The 21,353-nt window shown below is 38.1% G+C and overlaps 1 protein-coding gene across 2 annotated transcripts in view; it reads right to left on the bottom strand.

Moving 5' to 3' along the window:
* Positions 1-2,912: 2,912 nt before the first annotated feature.
* The window catches only part of B4GALT6 (beta-1,4-galactosyltransferase 6), a 66,460-nt gene continuing 48,019 nt past the window's right edge, over positions 2,913-21,353 (bottom strand). The window contains exons 5-9 of one of the 2 annotated variants that reach the window (XM_059894068.1): positions 17,709-17,825; positions 11,099-11,286; positions 7,768-7,890; positions 7,375-7,476; positions 2,913-2,941 (exon numbers count right to left, since the gene is read on the bottom strand). In XM_059894068.1, the coding sequence (XP_059750051.1) occupies positions 2,935-2,941; positions 7,375-7,476; positions 7,768-7,890; positions 11,099-11,286; positions 17,709-17,825 (537 nt within the window). In that variant the 3' untranslated portion in view covers positions 2,913-2,934. Of the gene's footprint in view, positions 2,942-6,401; positions 6,851-7,374; positions 7,477-7,767; positions 7,891-11,098; positions 11,287-17,708; positions 17,826-21,353 lie in introns of those variants that run through there. The other variant, XM_059894067.1, reaches the window with a different exon arrangement.

Here is a 21,353-nt window from a genome sequence, read left to right on the forward strand (position 1 = left end):
CAAGTACAGAACAGTTCCTTATCTTTTTTATGTGACATTTTTATGTGAGTTGGATGTGACCAGGTAAACGCATTCCATTAACTTCTCCCACTAATTACCAAACAACAACAACAACAAACGAAGCCTACCAGAAGATTCCGAAAGGTGGGGTAAAGAAAACCAACTGCCCAGGGACACAGAGACTCGAGGAACAACCCAGCCATGAATCCCGGGAGTTCTTTTCTTGCCTCTTTGATATCCCAGCCTGGGTGCTAGAGAGGTCAGCAACCAGAAATGCCCATAACTGACCCAAAGAGAAAAAGCCCCTCAAGAAATGCCTGCTCTCCACATCCTGAGAACCTAGAAGGGTGCGCAGACCAGCAGGCACCGTTCAACCATACTGTCTATTCTCCAGAAGGGCGCCCTAAGAAGAGCCAGGGCCTTTCCCACCCCCACTGAGGAGCAGTGGTGGCCAAACCCTATCGCCCCACCCACTCCCCGCCCCCACCTCCTCTGTGGTGACGAGACTGTGGGTGGAATTCTGGGAGCTCCCCTCTTCTATGTGCTGAGACGTCTGCCGCTTTTTCTATTGGGTTTCCAAGTAGGTTATAAGACAGAGGAAAAGAGGTTGGCTCCCATGAGAAGCCCTTGGCGAGCATCTCCCTTACTTGGCTGTAGCCTCCTTGGGGGAAGGAACCATGTCTTAGTCACTCTCATGCCACCAGAACAGCCCAGTGCCTGAGACACAGCAGGTGCTTAATAAATGCCCTAGGGGCTTCCCTGGTGGTGCAGTGGTTGAGAATCCGCCTGCCGATGCAGGGGACACGGGTTCGAGCCCTGGTCTGGGAAGATCGCACATGCCGCGGAGCATCTAGGCCCGTGAGCCACAACTACTGAGCCTGCGCGTCTGGAGCCCGTGCTCCGCAACAAGAGAGGCCGCGATAGTGAAAGGCCCGCGCACCGCGGTGAAGAGTGGCCCCCGCTTGCCACAACTAGAGAAAGCCCCCCGCACAGAAACGAAGACCCAACACAGCCAAAAATAAAAATAAATAAATAAATAAATAAATGCCCTAAAATATTGGGGTTGGAGAGACTAGAGACCAGCCTGCCAGAAGCTGCTAGACAGGCTGAAAGACTGCATAATTATCCTATACAAAATGACATTTATACAAGGTCAAGGGATAATGGAATAATGTGGGGCAAATCTGGTTACCCACAGTGACCCTGTTCTGCCTGAACAAAAGCACTCATAGGATTTCATTAAGACTCCAGGGAAACTAACAGCCACCACGATGGTTCCTGATTCTCACAATGGTGGTGGTAGAAGAAGAAAGGAGAAGGAAGAGCAGGCGAAGGAATGGAAGAAGGGGAGGAAGGACTGTGTAAAAGAAGTTGAATCCTTGGAAATTAAATATGCTTTAAAAACGACCTCAGATGGAAATGATGTCCCAGAGGTAAATTAACACCTTCTCCTTGATAAATCAAGCAGGTGTTTTCAGGATCTGCTCTCAAACTCTTTCATCACAGTATCTGTGCCTTGTGACAACATTTATTTTGTGGTATCATTCTTAACATATGACCCAAGATAATTTGCATGAAAGAAAAACTTGTCATTCTAAAGCTGAAAACTGACTTGATATAAGCCAAGCTTCTGCTCAGAATCCAGCACTGTGCTAAGTGCTCTATTAGAATTAGTTGCTTTAATCATTTGAACAATCCTCAGGTAGCTCCTATCGTCCTCCATTGAGAGACCAAGAAATTGAGGACCACAGAGGTTTAAAATTTTGCTATAATTCCACAGCCAATAATAGGGAATCTGTGAATTCAAACTCAGATCAGTCTGACTCCAGAGTCTTTGCTTATAACTACCACCTTCCACACAGTTCTACTAAGAATTAACTGCAAATACTCAAGGTCTGTTGCAGAAAAGCACTGATCTCAACTATCCTTCTGAAGTGTAGTGTTTCCAGCTGAGAAATATTCTGCACGTGGAGAAAAGCTGCTCCTTCAAGATGCTCTGTTGGCTCTTTAATATTGCATGAGTGAAATATAAAACTGAGTTTGCAGAGGGCACAAAGGAGCACCTCATTTGATAGGATGTGGGTTTTCAGGTGCTTCCACTCTCAGTTTTACACACAGAGGACAGTAAACTCCTTGAGGGTAGGTAATGTCTGATGCTCCTTGGAGATTCTCCAGAGCACAGACTTCAACTAATGGAGTTGGGAAGATTAAATTAGCAATGGAATTCAGGCCCACCAAAATACGTTGTAGGAATGTGCTGAGAAAAATACAAGTTTTATTTTCAACCCATATATTTTTCTTTTAACTGTAGTATAATTTTGAGTGATATAGCACTATCTTTTCTGAAGTCACTTAAATCAATAGCAATAGAGTACTCCTTAAGAAACGCCTTTTCTAAATAAAACAATTTTGGTCCAGGATATCTCCACAGCTTTAAATCCATACAAGGAAATACTTTTTTTTTCTTTTCTTTTGCATCTTTATGAAATGATGGGTTTTTAATCATATCATTATGCTGTACACCTTAAACTCAGTGCTGTATGTCAATTGTATCTCAATCAAACTGGAAGAAAAAAATAAAGACAACAAAAAAATTATAAAACCATTAAATTAAGTTGGCATGGCATGATTCATCAGAGGATACATTAATACCATAGGTAGGAACCTGGGGCAGACTAAGCGAACTCCATTTTATGGCTTTGCATGATTTGAATGACTACATGATTATGACTTAATGATTGGCTTTATTTGTGATATATAGTGGACAATATTTTGGTAGCTCGTACTATGCATACAAATTAATAATACTGAGAATTCATTACGCAAATAATTAAAGTTGATAAAAGTCATGATCTCACCATCTAGTCCCAAATGCAAATCTAGTCTTGAGGTATTTTTGAGATTTGACTATTTGCCTTAAAGATCTTCAGACTCCTAATACCTGAAAAACAAGAAGGGAATTGCCCACAACACACCAGCTTAGTTTACTGAAGTTGTGTAGGGAGAAGAAAGTTATGCTAAAAATGACTTCTTAAATATTCATTTTGATACAGTAGATTACTAATTGCATTGATGAAAAATATTTAAATGTCACGGTGTCTCTTCTGCGGCCCAAGCTATGAGGTGATCTCTAAATGTATTTAACAGACACTGTTGCAAAGGCATATGTGATCACCTTATACTCATGGTGTAATCCTAGTGCAACCAAGGTATTCACCAGCAATTCACCTGGAATTCAGGAACACAAACACAACAAAACCCCAGATAACCCAAAAAAAGTTTCCGAGAGAAAATAATTACATCATCACACCAGGTCTTTAGAACATTATATTTCATAAAAGACAATGATAAAAAAGTACAAACATTTCCATGAGAAGCAAAAAAAAAAAAAAAAAAAAAAAAAATGAGAGTACAAGAAATTACTAGCATTTATTTCAGTGCATTTATATAGAAGCCTTTCAGATCTTAATAAATAAAATAATCTTAAGTACACTTCCTTTTTCTGATAAACACTATGACCATTTTAGTTCTCTCATTGGCATATTTGCAAATAAAAGATAATACATCTAGAGTACCAGTATTTGTCTGAAAAGTACACAACAAAATACAACAGAGATAAGCAAAGGCCAAATAAAATGACACAAAGCCTGCTTTCACGTGTACAGAGCCTCCAAAAGAAGGAGAATATTGTATTGGATATTTTCCCATTTTGTTTTAAAATGCATATCAACATCTTGGCTGGGAAAGGAGAATAAGCAAGTTTTAATACATACTTTTGTATTTACATAATATTGCAAATAAGGTTTTCTTACTGAACACCTTTTCACAAAATACAGGCAGAAATTTATAATTAGACTTAAAAAAATATTCATTAAACCCCAGTTTTGGCAAAGACTTAAATGACCATCTCCACTGTGAATGAGACATAATGTTACAGCAAATGTGTACACTTTTTCCTTTTCTTTTCTACAAACAGGCCCATTAATCATTATTACTTTCTCTAGTTGAAAGGCACTATATAAGTTTCCCAGTAGGGCCATAAGGAGCTCATAACTATGTCCACATATATACGTTTCTTGACTTTGAGACTAAGAAATACAACACATAAGTTATCAGAGGATGTTTTCATAATTTTAGAAAGGTTTCAACTTGCTTGACTTGATTTGTTTAGAAATGAAATAATATTTTTTCTGTAGACATACCTAGCATTGCACCTGATAGAGTAGGTAATCAATACATGTTCACTAATAAATCAACCAAACTATAAAGATAGTTTGCATTTGCAATGTGTTTGTTAATTTTTATGGAATACAGTTACTTTTGTACAATGAAGATAATTGGGCAAAGCTATGTCACTTATACGCAAACATATAAAAGTTACTATTTATAGGCAACAATCAATTTGAGGTCTGCACTTAAAAAGAAAACAAAAACAAACAAAAGACATAAAGCAAACTACTGAGATGGCTTTCACAGGATGACACACCGTATTCAAAACTGAAAAAAGCAGAATATTCATGGCCCCACTCCTAAAACAAAAATTACTACTAGACTTAATCCAAGAAAATAAGACAAATACTAGTACAATGGAGTTCTGTTGAAACTGTAAAAATGTGTATCAAAATGAGAAGATTCCAAAATGTGGGCAGCTCCATATTAAAGAGAAAAATATGTTTTCCTAATAAGACTCAGAAACAGCCCTAATTTCCCCCATGACTAAAATATTTAAGTATTATTGGGTTAACTATGCTCCTATGCCCCTACTATCTTGTTAGTGATCAAATGTTAACTTTCCCAGCCTACTTTCTTTCATTTCATCAAATTAAAAAACTGCATTGGCTATGAGAAACAGAAAGTGAATAGATACACAATTTAAGAACAAATACCTTGCTTTTCAGAAGGTTTGATTTTTCATTATTCTGAGTACCAGCAAAAAAATGAAAAACAAATATTTTGGAAATATTTCTAAGAAATAAATGTAGAAAAATTCTGTTTGGTATCATAACAGAGAGCTATCAGTTTTCTCAAAGTGTAAGAATTTCAGTTATTTTATGATTTGGTTTGCGGTCATTTGTGTTACCAATATTTGCCATAGAAAATGACAACTTCAAAATTAAATTTACAACCTAAGAGATAAATAACCATATTTCTGTGTTAGGTGAATAATCCATTTCTATTGTTCCTCATGTTGTTGAAGATTCACTTTATAGATATATAATTTTTTGTTTTAAATTTGTGAAAATATCTTAAGATATTTTAAAGAATCTTTGGTTAACCATAATTGATAATTTTCAAAGTAAGGATACTGTTTGGTTTTGCTATGAAAATGCCATCCAAATTTAAGATTAAGTAATATACTTGATGTCAGGTAGAGAAACCTGTTTTTAGAGAAGTGTCTTAATAACACCAATGCATTTAAATAACTGATAATGTATTTTAATATAATTCTATTAATTTATGCTTTTGTGAGGAAATTAACACCAGAGATGTGATATCTTAAAAGTGAAAAAAATACATGTAGTTTGAATGAAATTGGCCGACATTAAAAAGGATCCCTTCCAAACTTGAAATCCTATGAGTCTAATAATCAAACTTAAAATTTGTTTTTATCTACTAAGCATTTATCTTCATAAAAATAGAACATTTAATTTCTTACCTAATAGTATAATTCATTTGTATATTTTAAGTACTACTGGGTTTTCCATAACTCAGTCTTTTAAAAAATTGTTTTGCTTTTTTTAAATGAAGATTTTTTTTTGGCTCTTCTGAACTGGAAATAATAAAAGCGCTGCTCACTATGAATTAAAAAAATATAGTGTACAACCACACGCAACCTTGGGAACATTTTTTGAGGCACAAAATCCCTGACACTTACACCAGAGGTACATGAGAGACGTTTAACATAAAGAGGTCCTTTATATCATGTCACATCATAACTTTTAAGATTTTCTTGGTAATACTCATGCAATATACATAAACTATATGGTTGTGATTTAGCAAAATCTGATGAGACTGCAAGCAAGGAAAAAAAAAATAGGTAATCCTCCGTAGGAAGAAAAGCTAAGTCCTTTCTTCTTACCCTTTAAAACCCTAAGGAAGCTGTGACTTCTTCCACACAAAAAGCTGAAGGTATAAAGCTCAAAACTAGTATAACAGTGTACTGTATTAGTTGGCTGTCAATTGACAGTTCCTTCATTTCACACAAGGTTAACCTTTGTTTAGTGACATAAATTTACATTGTTTTATTCCATGCAAATAAAAAAATGTTTATAAAAGTCCCATAAAGGCATAACCCATTACATGCAAAAATGCAACACATCTTGTTTTTCAACAATTTGAACACATTAATTTATGTCACATATGTACAAAATATGTTTAAATGGAAATAAAGCATTCTCTTGAATTAAATTATAGATTTTAGTATAAAAATTTTCTCTTTGTAGGGAGCTCTCTTGACTGCCAGACTTAAGCGACAGCATCTGGTCTCTGCAGTGCTCGCCATGGGGTGTGTCTCAGGATAGAGGATGGGTGGGTGGAAGAAGGCTGACTGTATACAATCCCACAAGTAAACACTGAGAACACAGGCTCTTCTTCTTACCACCCAGGGCACTGTGACACATCCATTCACTGACCTCCATTAACAGTGCACTCCAAGTTCCCGATCCAGCATTGTGGTCTATCTTGTCATGAGAGCTACTTCTTTTAATAGTCTTCAATTGGAGCTAACTCTGGCATGAGGTTTACAGATATATTTGTATACAACCTATCAACCAGTATTTTTGGCGTATATACTAAATTGTTCAACCCATCGATGTACTGGCGCTCTTTTGAGTATCTTAGTAATTTATACCTATAGCATTAGAGAAAAAAATTAAAAGTAACAGAAACATGTTTGAAAAGAAAAATTGATGAGGAATATGCGCAAGGTCATTCTTATCATTAAAGCACTTTAAGCTCTTTACGATTTTTGGTTCTTACGCATAATTAAAAATCTTTCTAGATCATTATTCTAAATTAACATTTTTACTAGTCTTAAAATGCTACCTGAGAAAAATTATTTTGCACTCTTACACATTAGATATGCTTAAGAAATAAAATGCATTATGCTTTATGTTAAGGAAACATTTTTACATAAATAATTAACTGGGCTCTTCAATATAACATGAATACATATATGTGTGTGTGTATGTAGGTATATGCATATGTATATCTCTTCAAAACAAGCACAAAATGCTTTCCTTTTATAAACAAAAATGATATCGACAGAAAATTCCCTTCAGAAGTTTTTTGTGGGGAGTGCAATGCATTTTAAAAAATTCTTTCATAATTAAATAATTTTGAAACCTTGATATCTAAAGATGATATTAAACTTACCGTCCTAAGAACTGGACTTCACCTCGATGGTGATGAGGAATAGACTTGTATTTTCCCAGGTCCCCCTCTGGTCTTGTTACATTATATCCAGCATAGTGAACCCTACAATACAACATACAGAAGTGAAAATACATTAAGAAATAAAATCTAACATAAAAATAGATTATGTGAGTTCAATTTAAAATGCAAAAGAATGCTCTAATGTATGCGCTGCCAGTAATTTCAAAAGGGTACTACTCTCAATAAAAAAGGGAGAAACACAACATAGGATTTAGGAACCTCAAAAATTTTCCACCCCGAAGAAACCTTTCCTGGAATAGAAAAGTATAGTTTACTTAATAGAAAGGAAATTTATAGAAATTCCATTATTAAGCAATTTGTACCTCAACATACCTATTCCAAAGGTCATCGTCTTCTCCTCCCCATCCCCAGAAGGCATTAGGAAAACCATTGATCTTTCTGAACTGTTCCACTGTCAGTCCACTTACACCGCCAAAAAACTCTTTATAAGGGAGACTAAAAAAGAAAGCAGAATATAGCATTCTAAAAATGAAATCAAAACTGTTTGCCATATGAAATCGAGTTTTCAGTCTTCTACATGCTTTGCAAAATATACCCCTACTTCCATATAAACAATTATGTTGATTAAATCATATTCTGGGAAATGTAAAGTACACCAAGAAACAAAACATCTTTACATTCTAGTGAAACAAGTACATCTAACTGTGTTATGCAAAACACTTGTGGTAATTGAAATTTAATATTTAGTATTGTTACTTTATAAGACTCAAGACCTAGTGTTCAAAAATGGTCTACTTTCACACCAAAAGTAGACTTGATCAATAGCTGCTAAGGCAATGTTAGATGTTACTAAGCTGATTTCCTAAATTAATTGATCTTAATTTATTAAATACATTATTTATCATATAGACTAGGATAAATATAAATTAGTAAAAACAAGTCTAGCATTTAATTTTGAAAAAACTAGCTGCCTATTCCTGTAATGATCTTCTCTGTTTGGACTACACTCCCAAAATATTCATGGATATTTACAAATATATTTATTTTTAATGCACTAATATTTAGAAGAATGACAATATTTTGAGATGTAATTGACCCTGTATTAGTTTCAGGTGTACAACATAATGATTTGATATATGTATATATTGCAAAACGATTACCACAATATGTCTGGTTAACATCCATCACCATGCATAGCTACTTTTTTCTCGTGATGAGAGCTTTTAAGAACTACTCTCTTAGCAACTCTCAAGTATACAGTACGGTATTTGTTAACTAGAGTCACCTCGTTACACATTACATCCCCAGGACTTGCCTTACAACCAGAATTTTGTACCTGTCGATCCCCTTCACCCATTTCACCCACCCCCAGCCCCTGCCTCTGGCAACCAAAATCAACCAAAATCTGTTCTCTTTATCTACAAGTTCTGGGTTTTTTTTTTTTTTTTGATTCTGCATATAAGTGAGATCATACAGTACTTGCCTTTCTCTGAGAAATGACTATATTTTTAAACCTGGGTTTTACTTTCCTTACTTTTCTCTAACTCATCCTCCATGGAATTTGTCGAAGTCGTTTGTTTAGAAACAGACTGGTTTTCTGATGTTGAGGCAGCATCCCTAGACTTGCAGTCCTGCATAAATTCCTGTGGCCCCACATGTGCTACTGCAGAGCCACGTGCCAGAGCCCCTGAATAGACGAGGCCAATGTGGAGGAACAGCAGAGAAAACACGACCACACGCAGCCTCTGAAAATCACACTGAGGGAAGTCTGGCCAGGACTAAAGCAAAGCTGCCTCAGAGGAAGAGAAGGGGCAGATTTCACTTTTTTGTTGGAAGGACTCTGGAGTCACTCTCTGCGGGGAGGAAGTGCTGTGTGCCAGCTGGGACCTTGTGTGGCCACGGAAGATGAGAGAGGCAGCTCCCACAGAGAACTCTAGGCTGCGGGACAAAGCAATCCTGGTCCCACACTGGGCCAAAGGCACCCCAAGACAGTAACAGCAATACTGACCCCAAAGTCTACCACGGTGTCCCAGGGTACCTCACGAGGCTTGCACTGGGGAAGTTAGATTCTAGTTGTGATACCAGTTGGGGTCCAATAGGGCCAATAAGCGCTCATGGCACCATTGTGTTTCCCACACCAGTTGCATTATGCTTGCCCAGGCTAGTGGTTTGGGAGAAACCTGAAATCAGTAGATAGGTAAAAATGGATAAGTGTGTGTGTGTGTTCACTGACATGTATAAGTTGCCAAGCACGTTAATTCCATTTAGTGTTCTGCTTAAATGCAGAAACAATCAACTGCACTATACCCAGCACAGAAAAAGATTAGATAAAATGAAGGTGTAATAGATAAAGAACAGAAAACGGAAGCTTGACAATCACACGTCTAGTAGTGTTGACCTGACACTGTCCAAAGGGAGAGAGACACTGCTCTGGGGACCTGAGCTTTCTGGTCAGCAGCCTTCGCGGCGTGGGCACCACTGTGGGCAGGGACACTTCATCACACTTCAGCCCATGCACTGTCCAGCCCGTTCCCTGCTCTGCTGCCATCCTCTCTAATTTCTATTCCAACTTCCAAGATACCCTATGCACCCTGGGATTAGTCTAGGTAGATATGAATATTTTACTAATTAGAAATTAATATTTTCAAATAAAAAATTAATTTAGAATTCCTAGTTTATATGACATTTATGATCATCTGTTAGTAAAAAATCAATTACGCTAAATTCAATCTGACTCTAGTGGGCTGACTAAAACTGAGTTTCCAGAAGTGCTAAGAATCAGATCCTGAACCTGGATGACCTTCCCAAGGTAACGCCAGACTTGGATTTCAGATACCATGGCAATAAGGAAAAGGTTTTCCAATGATGACAACAACCAGTGTAAAAAAAAAAAACAAAAAAAAGGCACTCTCCCTGTTTCAGCGTTAATTCACCTGGTCTCATCACTGAGACTTTTTGCTTCTCTAACTTGACAGGTCAGGCAGCAGGCAGAACAGTGATGAAGGCAACACCTCCCCTGCTCCAGGCTATTTTCTCTCCTCTCCATTTCCATGAGTCAATGGAAACTGTGATCTCTTTCCCAAATCATACCTTTAATGTCAATTTAAGTCACTGTCACAGCTCCGATGACAGTATCATTTCAAGGCATCTCCAGTCAGAGAACGAAAAACTGTTTCTTATTATTAAAGGCAGGTCAAGAATCCATAGCTTAGGAAGAAGAAAATATACTGCAGAAGAGCGGGCCTTCACTGCACGGGAACAACCCCGGGGGGAAGGGAAGAGAGGGGAGCCAGCCTGTGCTGTGTTCCTACCTGGGGCAGCCCAGCGCCTGGGATCTCGCAGAACCCGTGGATGGGCTCTAGTGCTCCCTGAACAAGGAAACCAATGTTCAGAGAGCCAAGTCCTAAGATGCAAATCCAAGCCCTCTAACTGCTAAGTGTGAAAATCAGAAGTTAGGTCCACATCTCCTGGACCGTAGAAACCAGGCTCTCTTTCCCACCACCCCACGCTGAAACCCGTATGTGAGGAAGCAACTGGATGGACCACAAGCGACTCTACATCCCGGCTCCCTGCGAGGACGGGCTGGAGTTAAAGATACTCTCTAGGCTCTTGAGCCCTCTCAGATCCAGGCACATAACGCTGCTACCATTTCAATGACATGATTTTGCAGGTGTGCTGCAAAAGAAGAGTGTACATTACTTACATATACATGTATTTATCCAGCTTGGCTGCAAAGTGACGTGGCATTTCTCCACATCCGTAATAGTTTCGGTCATTTTCAGGTAGATGATCCACATCGTGGAAGATTACACAGTCCCAGACACTGTCTTTCATGGCCTCTTTGAAGCCCACATTGAAGAGCATTGCACGGTTAAAAGGCTGTGTGCCAGTCTTCTCAAAGAGAAAAACAGAAAGGTACTCAGGCTTTGCCATGACTTTTTTCTATACCTTTATAACTTGTTGAATCATGGTCAAATACTAATAATAAATACATACAAACCAAATTGATAAAATAATAAACATGTTTCAGGATTTTCAAATATACTATTTAAATTATTACATAATTTTATACTTTGGTAACACACAAGAAAACACTGTTATTATCAGGGCCACTGGTAGATCATCAAATTTATATAATGATATAATTCATGTTTCTGTTTTACTTCAAATGTATCAGGATATAGATTATTTATGACCAGGAAAAAGAATAAAGCCATTGAAAATAATATAGGTTGTATTTTTTAGCAAAGCTTTCCATATGGTGCCCAGACTAAAAGAAGCAGGAAACAAAGTGACTCAAGAAGCAGTAACCCTTCTCTTATATAACAAGGCCAGGGAGGGCTAACTTTGTATTACTAATGCTTATAATAGAGACAAAGGCATTTTCAGAGACAAAAACAATTGGAACTTATTACACAAAACCCAATTTCCTTTATTATAACCATTTTCCTTTATTACTAGGGAAAACAAAGTGTCCAGACAACAGTTTCTATTTTTATTATTTTTGTTTATGATAAAGACCAAGAGCATTTGAAGGGACAAAAAAAGTGGGAACTTATTACACAGAACCCAACTTCCTATATAATGACCACTTCCCTTTACTTATAAGGAAAATTATATTAAGGTGCATGGGCAATAAAAGGTTTCATGCTACAGCTAAAGAAAATTAAAGAGCAATTTACCTATGCCTTGGCAATATTTCTCAAAATCATCTCCAAAACATAAAACAACAAAGGATTATGAAAGAAGTGGATGAGATGCACAGTGCAGCCATCACCAGAGTGCTCCCTCAAAAGTGAAAAATCACTAATTTTTAGTCCTGGGTCCTGCACTAACTTGAGGTAATAGAAATCACTTTACTTTTTACAGCTTTTCCTCACCAATGAAATGGGGAGAATAAAAAGGAAAGGCAGCTAAATTATAATATTATTACTGGTACATCATCAGCTTGAACAAATGACTTTCCTTTAAGATTTAAAAAACTGTTTTCATTAAATGTGGACATAATACTTAACGGCTTATAATAAAAATACGAAGTTTTATGTCTAACTCACCTTCATCTTCCAAAAGCAGTACATTTACACACCTCTAGTAGTTTATTCTGGTACGTATCTCCTCATTTCAAGGTAATGAGAGTTTTGATATCCCCTTGCTTCATTAACTTTTTAGACACTATTGATTTCTTACCATGGTCACTGAGGATTTATACCCCCCCATTCACTGCCCCTCCATCCATTCTCCCAACAGAGTTATGTCATAATTTTTTGTTAAGTCCACGGTATTTGCATTATTGTGACTGTATACATATGATTGTTGAGTAAATTATGATTCTGTTTTCTTTCTCAAACTGAGATTCATAACTGTCTTCTCTTTTCTATATAACTATTATTACTTTGTACAAAAGCCCCAGCAGGCATGCCCTGTATTTTTTAATAACTGATGCAATCATTGAAACACATCAAACCATTTATCGATTCCTCCTCCAGCCGCCCCCCAAGCCCAACTCCAGCTGCCACTGCCACTGCCCTCACGTCTTGCTCCAGTCTTGACTGGTCTGACCATGTGCAACTATCATCCTGGGCCTCCTCTTTCATTCCCTACATCATCTGTGTCCTTTACTTGGCTCTCTCAATTTGCTGAGGAACATCCTTCAGAAGTTTCCTATCTCAGGATCCATGGGAGAAAAAAAAAAAAAAAAAAATATATATATATATATATATCTCTCTATATATATACACACACACACATAGATATTATACATATATATATATATATTTTAGCCAATGAATGACTGAAAATGCCATCAATCTACCCTCACACTTGACTGACATTCTGACTGGGTAAAAAATTCTACGTAAGAATTCCTTTCCCCTAGAATTTTAAAGGCATGTGGCTCCACAATCTTCTAGGTATCAGCACTGCTGAGAAGGTTCATATGATTCTGATACATAATCACTGGTAATTTTTCCTACAGAACCTTTTTGATCCCTTCCCTTTTTAATTTGCATTCTAAAGTTTCAAAATAATATGCTTTAAAGCTCTGTATTTTATTCATGTGTACATGTGGACCCTTTTAATCTGAAGACTCATGTCTTTGCTTCTGGGAAATATTCTTATATTATTTCTTTGGTCATTTTACTCCACCCCAACCCCGTTTTTTTCCTGCTATATTTTTTCAGAACTCTGATTAGTAAGTGTATTTGTTGTCTACTGATGTGTAACAAATCACAGCAAAACTCGTGGCTAATAAAACCATAGTCATTTATTATGCTCAAAGGACCTGTGATAGGAAATTCTGACAGCACGGCAAAGATCCCTGATCACTGCTCCATGATGTCTGGGCATCAGCTGGCAGATCCACTTCCAAGAGGACTCAGTCACACAGCCAGCAAGATGACGCTGGCAAGTCACTTCTTCTCCACAGGGCTGCTTGAGCGTCCTCATGACATGGCAGCTGGTTTCCCCAAGAGCAAGTGATCCAACAGACCAAAGCAGAAGCGGCAGTGTCTTTGATGACCTAGCTTCAAACATCACACACTGTCACTCTGCAGTGTGGTTGTCCACACAAGTCAGCCCTTATTCATTGTGGCAGGAGACCATACAAGGAGGCAAGGATCCTTGGGGACCATCTTGGAGGTGGTTACCCCTGTGAGGCATTGATACTTCTTAATTTCTCCTGCTTTGGTTCTAGTTTAAGAGTTATCTTCTTAAGTTTATCTTCCAGCCATTCTATTGAAAGTTTTGTTTTACTTATCACATTTTCTTTTAGGATAACTTTCTTATTCTGATTGTTCTTTATGATGTTTTCATTTCACAGATGCATTATCTTTCCTTCACTCTCTGTGGATAGCGATTATGAGTTTTTATTACTGTTAATTTCTTTTCTTTTTTAAAAAAATGTTCTCTGTTCCCTCCACTGTCTATATTTTCTATAATCCCTTTTGTTGGATTGGTTCTGTCTCCTTTTGTGGGAACCCTTTGCCGCCCATTCACGGTTGAGAGTAAGGCACTAAAAAGCTGAGGGGAACCTCCATGTACGTATGTGAGGTTGTGGCACAGCACTCATGGCTCCACACACACCACACACGCACACGCATGGGCACGAGCAAATCCCTAAGCCAAACTGAAACAGAAACAGAAGCCCCCATCCTCCTCGCCGGCGCTCTGTGTGCCATAGCTCAGAAAATGGCGACACTCTCCTTCAAGACAAAAACCCTGCGTCCTGGTTGACCGTTCTCCGTTGCTCACAACGTACGTCCACTTCAAGAGCAAATAATTTGACTTCTAAACCCAATGTGGCCCAAACCCAGCCACTGCTCACCTCCTCCCTCCAACACCACCGCAGCCCGAGTCAGCACCTTCTTCTACCCAGTGGCAGAAGCTCCCACTCAGTCTACTCTCCGCACAGTCATCTTCTCCAAAGTCCATTAGATCACGCCATTCCTCCACTCAAAAGCCTCCAGCACCTTCTCACCTTACACGGGACAACCCGAGTCCTCCCCCAGGTTCTTCATTACCTGCGTCTCTCCCGCCTATGATTTCCTCCCTCACGTGTTTCTTCGCTCGTCGCTCCAGCAACACTGACCACTTTGCAGACACACCATGCGCTCTCCTGCCCTGCCTGGAACACGCATCCCCGAACGTCAGCACGGGCTGCTCCTTTGTTCAGGGCCGCTCCCGCCTCACCTCCTCTGAGAGCCTTCCGTAAACACTCTGAAGGAAGGAGCACATCTCCCTGCCCCTACTGCTCTCTCTGCCCCAACTCTTAGCTCCAGGCACCACCTGACATGCCACACGATTATTTACTGCCCTCCTTCCCTCACGAGAACGAGAGGCCTCAGCTGGCTTGTCCCCTGCTGTCTCCCCTTTGTTGAATGAATGAAAGCGGGCTTCATGGAGGTGATAAAGTGAGGAACTGGCCTCCTGCTCTGGAGACTTCCCAACATTAGACCAGGCATCGTCTCCCTGGGGCTAAGCTACTTCTCTAGTGAAGAGGCCGCTCACGCCCTGCCTCAGGTGAAGGGGTTGGGGGGATTCACACCGAACGACTGGCTTCAAACAGCCAGACAAGGAGAAGGACAGAGGGCGCTTGGGGTCGGCAGGCAACCCGACTCAAGCCTCTGCTCTGAGGTGCCAGAGTTCGGCTGCATCAGCACCGGCAGGACGCGCGCTGGTTTCTCCGAGGAGAAACTTTTCGTTTTCTACAAGATACAACAGAGTAATCACCTGGCAGCACGAGCCAAGTTAAGAAACTAGGGATCTGACTGTTCTGCAATCAAACTTTTAAACAATCCCTTAGTTTAGCCCAGTGCTTCAGTTCGTCTTTCAAGGGCTGAGATGTGCAGGGGGGCCTTTGTCCAGCAGACTGACTCAGTCCTTGTCACCATCCCCCTCGACAGCACGTAGGTCTGAGCCCCCTGTGCTGGGCTAAGGGAGGGCGTGCCAGGCCTCCACCTGCCTCTTTTTAATTTATTTATTTATTTATTTTTGGCTGCATTGGGTCTTCGTTTCTGTGCGAGGGCTTTCTCTAGTTGCGGCGAGCGGGGGCCACTCTTCATCGCGGTGCGCGGGCCTCTCACTATCGCGGCCTCTCTTGTTGCGGAGCACAGGCTCCAGACGCACAGGCTCAGTAGCTGTGGCGCACAGGCTTAGTTGCCCCGCGGCATGTGGTATCTTCCCAGACCAGGGCTCGAACCCGTGTCCCCTGCATTGGCAGGCAGATTCTCAACCACTGCGCCACCAGGGAAGCCCTCCACCTGCCTCTTGACTCCCAGAGATGGGCTGAAATCGCTCAACTACTTCCATCTCTTTGTCTTTATAGTTTAATAACTCATTACAAGTTTTTTTCTTTCATTCATTTTAGGAGTCTGGCAAGGAAAAGAGGGAAACATGTTGTACCCCCTTCCATATTTAACTGGGAGTTCTGAGCTGCTCGTCAAAGGCTTAGCCCTTCTGGTACCAGTCCAGCAGGAAAATGACTCTTCTATTTCATATGTGGTAAAGATGTTACTAGCTCAAAACCACAACACACTATCAAACATACAGGCCTGAATTAATACTGATCAAGGCTAAGATTCAGACTTAAGACGTTTATAAAATATGGACCTTAGCTGCTCTGCAGACTTCTTCTTCACATACACAAAACAATTCAATGGTGTCGGACTCTCAGGAGAAAATGCCTTCAAAAACACAGAGGCAGATATCTCATCCCCCAACACATTATGAAGACTGAAGTTTCAAAAAAGGAAACTAGCAGTTGGTAAAACGGATCTAGAAGTTTATAACTATGGCTATCATGACAGTAGCTAAAATTTTTTATTTACTATCAGGTTAAAAAAAGTTAATTTTCATAATATAGGTGATTGCATTAAAAAGCACATATGCCTTATATACATCATTATATGAACAGGAAACAGACCTTAAAAGGGTGATTTACACACAGAGAACTATAAGTTACATTAAATACCCAGTACTTCCAGGGGGAAAAATAGAGGCAAAAAAGCTAAGAGTGAGAAAATAAAATTAAAAAAAAAAAAAAAAAGGTAAAATCAGCCACAAAGGACTTGGGAAAACACACTAACTGTAACAATCTTAGGAAGAGAATTTGAATATTTTCTAATATTTCAAAAAAAAAAAAATAAATCCCAGAGGCATCTAATATAAGCTAGGTCACTTTCTGTCTACTGATAAATAAAGAAATACATTTTTAGTCAGATTTAGTAAAAAGAAGGACCGATCAGGATAAAATGAGGTCACCAATGTCAAAACCAAAAGTATCCAAATTTCAGTGTATTCTAAACATGAACAAAATGCACTTTAGAAATACTATATAGCAATCAGTGACAAAATTCAGCAAGGACCCTAGTGTTTGGGAAATGGGGTTGGGGAGAGACCAAGGAAGAAATCCAAGATGACACCTTAAGTACAAAAGCAGGTGATGACAGAAGTAGAAAAACATAGAAGTACAGAAAATATCTCCAAAGGGTTTAAATAAGTCTGAAAGAAACTGTACATACGGAATACTGATATTAAAGTATTTACAGAGAAAAAATTAGCTGATAATATGAATAATTATATATATATTTCACTTTAATAGGTAAGACATTAGATGATTTAAAATGATAGGAACACATCAACTGATAAAAGGATTAACAAAATGTGGTACACACAATTAACAGGCTCAGTCCAAAATGGAATTTTACCCAAATATAAAACCAAGGATTAACCTTAAACTACACACTTTTAATCACACAGTATCTAAGAGTTTACTACGTTCTAGTATACCTAGTTACCATTTTGAAAAATATTCTCACCTGTTCAATGACATAAAAGGCAAATTCCAGCCGCTGTTTTTGGAGCATTGGAATCAGATGCAAGAAAAAAATTGGAAGATGTTCATGGCGATTACGGAAAGGAATGAGAACTGCCACCTTTAAAACAAAAGAGTCACATACGTAAATAAATACAGCAGCAAGCCCTAGAGGTAAAAGATAAAAACTGACCCTTGAGATTCTCTTACTCATGAATTTTCTCACCAGAGATCCAACAGTGAGCGAAAACAGACAAGGCCCTTGCCTTTGTGCCATTTATGCTCTTGTGAACCTGGAGAGGTATAAATGGGCTCTGAAGGTCATTCTAGGGATTGTGGTCCTTATTCTATGAAAACCATGAAAGTCGTGGAAAGATTTTAAAAGAGTGATAAAATCAGCTTTGGTGATGGCAAACACTACTATGAAGAGCAGGGTAAAGCAGGTTGGAGAAAACCAAAAGTGGGCTCAGGGAGCTGGTTAGAAATTAATGCAAAGTCAAGACAAGAGGTAATGGTAGCTTGAACAGAGGCGGGGTGGAGGACAAGAAGAGAAGTACATGAATTTTTGAAACATTGAAGAGGTAAATGAACAGGATTTGTTCCTGGAATGGATATAAGGAGTGAGGGAGAGGGATGCGTCGAGACTGATTTCTAGGTTTTAAAGTAGATCATAAATAATAAGTTTATGGGTTTTAAATTGAATTTAAAAGAGATTCCACCTGAATATCCAGTATCTAACATGGCTCACCTGGTCTAGAGATATTTTTGAAAAATATAACAGATATATCATGGAATATAAATGAAGTTTGATAATTATATTAATATAATATTTTTCATCTAATCAAAATGCACAATTAAATTTTTGATACACTGCATGTTTATTTCAGTGGTAGGATAATATTCAGTTTAAAATTGATAATACAATTATGTTAAAATGTTAAGCTCAACAAAAAAGATAAGGTAAACAAGCACAAGCATCAGAGAAATTCATCCCTTAAATAAACCAAAGAAATGTGTTTCTTATGTAATCAAAAAAAAAAAAAACAAACCACGTTTATGGGAATTAAAATGGTTTCTCAGTAGATCAATCCTTCTTCTAATAAGAAAAAAAATGATCGAGACTCTCAAGATCAAGACTAAAAATAACTGTTTACAAAGTGTGTCCTATGATATGGGAATAAATGAATAATGATCAATCATCACTTACTCAAGTCCTCTTTCCTGGATCCAAACTTCATCATACAAGTCAAGTGACCCTACAATTCAGATTTTGCCCTTGAAAAAGCTAAAATGTTTTCTAACCATTGCTTTTCTTAGCAATTTCTGAGCTAAGCTAGCCTTATTATAATTGTGAATTTTCTAAAAACTGAAATTAAAACAAATAAGTTTTCTACAGATTATAAATTCCAAAATCAGAAGACCTAAATAGGCATTTCTCTAAAGAAGACATACAGATGGCCAACAGGCACATAAAAACATGCTCAACATCGCTAATTATTAGAGAAATGCAAATCAAAACTACAATGAGGTATCACCTCACACCAGTCAGAATAGCCATGATCAAAAAGTTTACAAATAACAAATGCTTGAGAGGGTGTGGAGAAAAGGGACCCCTCCTACACTGTTGGTGGGAATGGAAATTGGTGCAGCCACTATGGAAAACAGTATGGAGGTTCCTTAAAACACTAAAAATAGAGCTACCACATGATCCTGCAATCCCATTCCTGGGCATATATATCTGGAAAAGATGAAAACTCTAATTCAAAAAGATACATGCACCCCAATGTTCATAGAAGCACTATTTACAATAACCAAGACATGGAAGCAACCTAAGTGTCCATCAACAGATGAATGGATAAAGAAGATGTGGCATATATATACAATTGAATATTAGCCATAGAAAAGAATGAAATATTTGCCATTTGCAGCAACATGGATGGACCTAGAGATTATCATACTAAGTGAAGTAAATCAGACAGACAAAAACAGATATTATATGATATTACTTACATGTGGAATCTAAAAAATGATACAAATGAATCTATATACAAAATAGAAACAGGCTCACAGATGTAGAAAAGAAACTTATGGTTACCAAAGGGGAAAGGGGAGGAGAGGGATAAATTAGGAGTATGGGATTAACAGATTCACACTACTATATATAAAATAGACAAGCAACAAGGATTTACTGTATAGCGCAGGGAACTATATTCAGTATCTTTTAATAACCTATAATGGAAAAGAATCTGAAAAGGAATATATATATCTATTCACTTTGCTGTACACCTGAATGAATCACTTTGCTGTATACCTGAAACTAACATAATGTTTTAAATCAAATATAGTTCAATTAAAAAATGCCAAAAAAATAATAAATTCCAAAATCATTAGATTTTCAAAGAACATAAGAATCAAAATATGTCTAATAACAATGTCTATGTGTCATTCTATATTTTGGATTTTTAAATACAGCCTAATAAACTGGTTAAACAGAAAATTATGTAACAACATTAAACATAGGACTTATTAAAATTTCAACTATACCAAATAAATTTTACTAATGAATGAATAAATGCAAATAATTGACAATGCATAGGTTTAGGATCTGATCCTACTTGTAAAATCAGGACATGACATTAGATGTAGTCAATAGAAAATAGTAACATTTACCTGTGTATTTTACATTACCAGGATCGTACATGAGAGAAAATTTTAAATTATTAAAATAGTTTTATTTTAAAAGAGAACAATACATAGTTTCATAAAACTGAAGACATCTAAACTAAAAGCTCCACCACTAATTTTCCCTTAATGATGATGAGATAGTGGAAAAGAGAAAGAGACAATGGTTGTTGTTATGAGGCTGATATTTTCATGTCTACATTGATTCACATTTGGTAAGTGGTGGGAACCAAAGAGGCTCTGGTGCCTCTGCCAGCCCCACTCTGGGCCCCATTCTTCTTTGGTTTGCTCCATAAGGTGCCTCTTGGCTTATGAGCCTGAGGACCACGAGGCTACAGAACAACACGGAACCCACATCTAAGATTCCCTCCTGTACCCCACACAACGGCCACGGTTGGTGCTGAGCACTCCCTTCTGACTGAGGAGACTTGCTGACAGGCCTCAGTATCCACTGTTGGCATCTCCACAGAATTCCCACATCTATACAACTCCCAAAGCAGCTCAGGAACCCCTAAGTTTACTCTTGGGATAGGAAACTGCTATGAAAGTGAAAGGAGTTACATGGCAAGTACAAATCCCTACCACTGACCTTATCTGAAGTGTATCAGTGTGATAACTTCTAGCAAAATTAGGATCGAGCTTGCCCTTCTTGGTTTTGAATTTGGCCACAAGTTGGCTGCCTATGATGTAAATGGGTTAGAAAAGCAGTTAAGACGAATTATAGATATATAAGGAAAGAAGCTATTAAAAAGCTGCAGAGTCCATATTAAAGACAGCCCATATTAATTGAATACAATGAGGCTGAGTAATCAGTTGAACATATAAGAATAAACGAAGGTAGTCATGGCCCCTAATGCAGTAATTTCTTCAATAAAACATTTAAAATATTGAGTTGATTTTTCCTTAATATTGTATGGAAACTGAGAGTATTATAAGAGAAAGAAATGACCAGTGTCATGGCAAGTTC

The sequence above is a fragment of the Balaenoptera ricei genome, chromosome 14 (genome assembly GCF_028023285.1).
Source record: "Balaenoptera ricei isolate mBalRic1 chromosome 14, mBalRic1.hap2, whole genome shotgun sequence".
Taxonomy (NCBI): Eukaryota; Metazoa; Chordata; class Mammalia; order Artiodactyla; family Balaenopteridae; genus Balaenoptera; species Balaenoptera ricei.